General features: G+C 42.9%; 1 protein-coding gene across 2 annotated transcripts in view; it reads right to left on the bottom strand.

Moving 5' to 3' along the window:
• GMEB1 (glucocorticoid modulatory element binding protein 1) overlaps nucleotides 1-4,225 on the bottom strand; it is a gene marked incomplete at its 5' end in the record, with an annotated part of 37,855 nt that extends 33,630 nt beyond the window's left edge. For both annotated transcript variants that reach the window (XM_080692502.1, XM_080692503.1), the window contains one exon: nucleotides 4,098-4,225. In XM_080692502.1, the coding sequence (XP_080548628.1) occupies nucleotides 4,098-4,225 (128 nt within the window). The remainder of the gene's footprint in view (nucleotides 1-4,097) is intronic.
• Between the last annotated feature and the right edge of the window lie 1,195 nt (nucleotides 4,226-5,420).

The following is a 5,420-nucleotide window of genomic DNA, read 5'->3' as shown; positions in this document are numbered from 1 at the left end:
ATCTTATACATTGTGTCAAGTTCTATGGATACATATGGGGAGACAGTTACCAACCTACTTCTTTTGTGAATGTGGTAGTAGAAGTAGAATACAGCAGGCACTCCACCACTGAGCTACATCCCCAGCCTTCCTTATTATTATTATTATTATTATTATTTTTTTTTTTTTTTTTTTTTTTGGTATTGGGGATGGAACTCAGGGGCATTCTACCTCCAAGCTACACCCCCAGCCCTATTTTTTAATCTTTATTTTGAAACAGGTTCTCACTGAGTTGCAAGAGACCTCACTAAGTACCTGATGCTATCCTCAAACCGAGATCCTCCTGTCTCAGCCTCCAAATGCTGGGATTACAAACATGCGCCACTATGCCTGGCAACTTTATTTTTTATTCCAAAATGGATATAAAAAATTTTGCTAAATGGCCAGGCTATCCTCAAACATGTGATTCTCCTGCCTCAGTTTCCTATGTAGTTTAGATTACAGGCATATACTACCATACCCAGGTATATTTGAAATTTTCTATATTAAAAATTTTCAGGCCGGCTGTGGTGGCGCACACTTGTAATCCCTGTGCTTGGAGGCTGAGACAGGAGGATCACGCAGGTTCGAAGCCAGCCTCAGCTACTGAGTGAGGCTCTCAGCAACTTAGTGAGACCCTGTTTCCAAATAAAATATAAAATAGGTCTGGGGGTGTAGCCCAAAAGTAGAAAGCCCCTGAATTTCATCCTAGTACCACACAAAAAAAATTTCAGCTTTTTTTTTTTTTTTTGCAGGTATGGGGTTGGAACCCAGGGGTATTTGACCCCTGAGCTATATGCCCTGCCCTATTTTTTTATTCTTTATTTGAGACAGGGTCTCACTAAGTTGCAGAGGGCCTAACTAAGTAGCTGAGGCTATCCATGAACCCTGATCCTCTGGTCTCAGCCTCCTGAAAGATGGGATTACAAGCGTGAGCCACCACACCTGGCTTTTTTTTTTTTTTTTAGTACTAGGGATTGAAATCAGGGGTATCCTACCTCTGAGCTACACACTCTGCCCTGTTTTATTTTATTTTTTTGTGGTACTGAGGATTGATCCCACAGGCATATTACCTCTGAGCTACATCCCCAGCCCGATTTTATTCTTTATTTTGAAACACTAATTGCAGAATACCTCACTAAGTAGCTGAAGCTAGCCGCAAACCCGGATCCTCCTGTCTCAGACTCCCAAGTACTGGGATTACAAGTGTGCACCACCATACCTGGCTAGTTTTCAGCATTTTTGTTTTGCAATGCTACGAAATGAACCTAGGGTCTCACACATGCTAGGCAAGTGCACTACCACTGTGCTACACTCTCAAACCTTATACTTAGGTATAAGGTATTTTTCTTATACTAAGAAAAAATTTTCTTGTTTTGGTACTGGAGATTAAAATCAGAAACATGCTACCTAACTCCGAGTTACATTCCCCATCCTTATTTATTTATTTATTTTTGTTATACTGGGGATTGAACCCAGGGACATTCTACTTCTGAGCTACACTCCCAGTCTTACTTTATTTTTATTTTGAAATAGGGTCTCACTATGTTGATGAGAATATCACTTGCTCAGACTGTCCTCGAACCTGAGATCCTTCTGTCTCAGTGTCCCAAGTACTGGGATTACAAGCATGTACCACCACTCCTGATTTTTTTTATTTATGTATCTAATTTTATTTTTCAAAATTGAGTATGGAACCCAGGGTCATTCTACCTCCAAGCCACACATACCCAAGCCCTATTTTTTATTCTTTATTTTGAAACGGTCTCACTGAGTTGCACAGGATCTCAATGGTAGCTAAAGTTGGCCGCAAACCTGTGATTCTCCTGTCTCAGCTTCCCAAGTAGTGAGATTACAAGTATATGCCACCACAGCCAGCCCAGTTTATTCTTTAATTTTGAAAAAGTGTCTTGCTAAATTGCCTAGGCTGGTCTTGAATTTGCAATCCTCCTGTCTCAGCCTCCCAAATACTGGGATTATAGGTATGTGCCCCTGTGACCAGCTACTCCAGGTTGTTTTTTGGTCCTGGGGATTAACCCAGAGGCATTCTATCTCCAAGTTATATACCCAGCCCGATTTTATTTCTTATTTTGAAATAGGGTTTGTCATTAAGTTTTAGAGGACCTCACTAAATAGTTGAGGCTAGCCACAAACCTGCAATCTTCCTGTCTCAGCCTCCCAAATACTGGGATTACAAGTGTATACCACCACGCCTGGTCTGGGGTTAGGGATATAGCTAAATAGTAGAGCATATGCTTAGCACGTACAAGGACCTGGGTTCAACCCTTAGCACCAGATATAAAAATTTTTTTTTTTTTTTTTTACCAAGAAAGGTTTCTCTCCAAAAATATTGAAGACAAGGTACATTTAGATTATGGCTGGATTATGTGTTCTCCAGGAACATTATTAATCCTATGAAGAATCTTCTTTATATCCCCCAAGCTATAAGAACTACCCCTCTCTCTCTCTGCAGATCTAATTCTTATTCATCCTTTAAGATCTCCTTATTTAGTTTCTCTTTTAGAGCTGGGAATAGAGTTCAGTGGTAAAGCACTGGCCTGGCATATATGAAGCCCAGGTTTGATCCCTAGCACTCCAAAAACAACGGAACAACCAGGCACAGTGGTGCATGCCTATAATCCCAGCTTTTTTTTTTTTTTTTTTTTTTTTTGGTACTAGGGATTAAGCCCAGGGGCATTCTACCTCCGAGCTACACCCCCAGCCCTATTTTTTATTCTTTTATTTTGAAACAGGGTCTCACTAAGTTGCAGACAGCCTCACTAAATAGCTGAGGCTGGCTAGGAACCTGTGATCCTTCTAGAATAGAACCAAGGGGCATTCTACCTCTGAGCTACAACCCTAGCCCTATTCATCCATCCATCCATCCTTCCTTCCTTCCTTCCTTCCTTCCTTCCTTCCTTCCTTCCTTCCTTCCTTCCTTGTGGTACTGGGGATGGAAGCCAGGGGTATTCTACCTCCGAGCTATACCCCCTGCCCTATTCTTTTATTCTTTATTTTATTCTTTTTTTTTTTTTTTTTTTTTGCAGGTCTGGGGATGGAACCCAGGGGCATTTGACCTCTGAGCTACACCCCCTGCCCTATTTTTTATTATTTATTTTGAAACAGGGTCTCACTGAGTTGCAGAGGGTCTCACTAAGTAGCTGAGGCTGTCTGCGAACCGCGATCCTCCAGGTCTCAGCCTCCAGAATGCTGGGATTACAAGCGTGCGCCACCACGCCTGGCTTTATTCTTTATTTTAAAACAGGATCTCACTAAGTTGCAAAGGGCCTCACTAAGTAGTTGAGGCTGCCCACAAACCACGATTCTCCTATCTCAGCCTCCCAAATGCTGGGATTACAAGCATGCTCCACCACGCCTGGCTTTTATTCTCCTTCCTTCCTTTCTTTTGTAGTACTAGAGGTAGAACCCAGGGGCATTCTAACACCAAGCTACACCCCTACCCCTATTTTTATTCTTTATTCTGAAATAGGGTCTCACTGAGTTGCAAAGGACCTCACTAAAGTAGCTGAGGCTGTCCTCGAACTGTGATCTTCCTGTCTCAGCCTCCCAAATGCTGGGATTAGAAGCGTGTGCCACCACACCCAGCTTTTATTCTTTATTTTGAAACAAGGTCTCACTAAGTTTCAGAGGGCTGCACTAAATTGCTGAGGCTGTCCTTGAACCGAGATCCTACCTGTCTGAGCCTCCCAAATATTGGGATTACAAGCGTGCACCACCATGCCTGGCATGAATCCCAGGTATTTTGGAGGCTGAGGCAAGAGAAATGAAAATTCCGGCTATCCAGGGCAACTTAGTGAGACTACCCACCCCATCAAAATAAAAAGAACTGTGAATGGTTGGGTATGGTGGCACATCCCTATAATCCCAGTACTTGGGAAACTAAAACAGGAAAATGGTGGGTTCAAAATAAAAAATACAACAGGGCAGGAGGTATAGCTCAAAGGCCTTTGGGCTCAACCTCTAGTTATCAAAAATAAAAAATAATCATAGAGTTATAATTTTCCTACCCTTTAAATCTCCCCAAATTATTTAGAATATCCCAAGCTCTAGCCACTCACCCTTGTTGTACAGGCTGTAATTGTAAGATCACTTGGGTTTTAGTGTCTTCAGGGCTCTGTCCTTCGTTTCCTTCCGTGGGCACCACCACCACATCTCCTACTGGGACACTCACTTCTGCATTAGCCATCTTTCACATGAAGTCAGAGAGCTGGCCTGTTGTCAGAAACAAGAAGCACAAGTCACTTTCTCTGGTTCGAAAGATGACAACTGTGGGACAGGAATGCCTAAACAATGACCACCAATCCTAGGAGAATCCTGGAAATCACCATCCTCCGAAAAGGATGGAAACTGGGAGTGGGCTGGCACACACTCCGATCGTTCCAGAAATGACTCAGCATGCACTTGCTATTATAGGCTTCCTTTCTCTCCTTTTTTCTCTCTTTCTTCTTGTGCAGGGAATCAAACCACAGACCTCATGCACGCTAGGCACGCTGACCACTGAGCTACATCCCCACCCCTGTAGATTTTTTTCCCTTGTGATTCACTCAGAGGTGTGCTGGAGCCAGTCCTACTAGCTCCTGAGAACCAGCTGGGTACACTTCTCATCTGGGGTTAGCAACATCAGGTTGATGGCTTGAGACCAGCAGTGTTAGGAATATATCCACCACAGAAATTGACAAGTACTACAAACCAGGGCCGTGTTTTGGAAATACTTAGTATCTGCTAACTGAACTATGCTTGCATGGGAAGGGGGATGCTTTGCACTGTGTGGTGGTTTAATAAGTGTTGAATTCAATTTTATGATTTCTCACCACTTTTTTTTTTTTTTTTTTTTAGTGGTACTGGGATTTCTGGAAACCCTTCTACCTCTGGGCTACACTCCCAGACCTATTTTTATATTTTTATTTGGAAAGGGTCTCTTAAGCCAGCGAGGCTGGCTTCAAACCTGCATGATCCTCCTGTCTCTGCCTCCCAAGCACGGGGAATAAAAGCGTGCGCCAACACGCCTGGCTCACCACTTTCTTTTCTTTTCTTTTTTTTAAGTACTGGGTATTGAACCTAGGGGTATTCTACCCCCAAGCCCTTTATTTATCTTTATTAATTTTTTGTGGTGCTGGAGATTGAACCCATTCTACCTCTGAGCTATGCCCCAGCCCTATTTTTTATTCTGCTATCCTCCTGTCTCAAGCCTCCCAAGTACTGGGATTACCAGTGGTTCACCACACCTGGCTCCAAGTCCTTTATTTTGAAACAGGGTCTCATTAAATTGCTGAACGTCTCCTAAATTGCTAAGACTGGCCTCAGAACTGTGATCCTCCTGTCTCAGTCTCCCAAGAACTGAGACTACAGAAATGTGGCACCACCCCAAAGATTATAAGAAT

Source organism: Muscardinus avellanarius, assembly GCF_963383645.1.
Source record: "Muscardinus avellanarius genome assembly, chromosome: 3".
Classification (NCBI taxonomy): domain Eukaryota; kingdom Metazoa; phylum Chordata; class Mammalia; order Rodentia; family Gliridae; genus Muscardinus; species Muscardinus avellanarius.
Note: the sequence above shows the minus strand (reverse complement) of the source record. Positions and strands in the feature narration are given on the sequence as shown.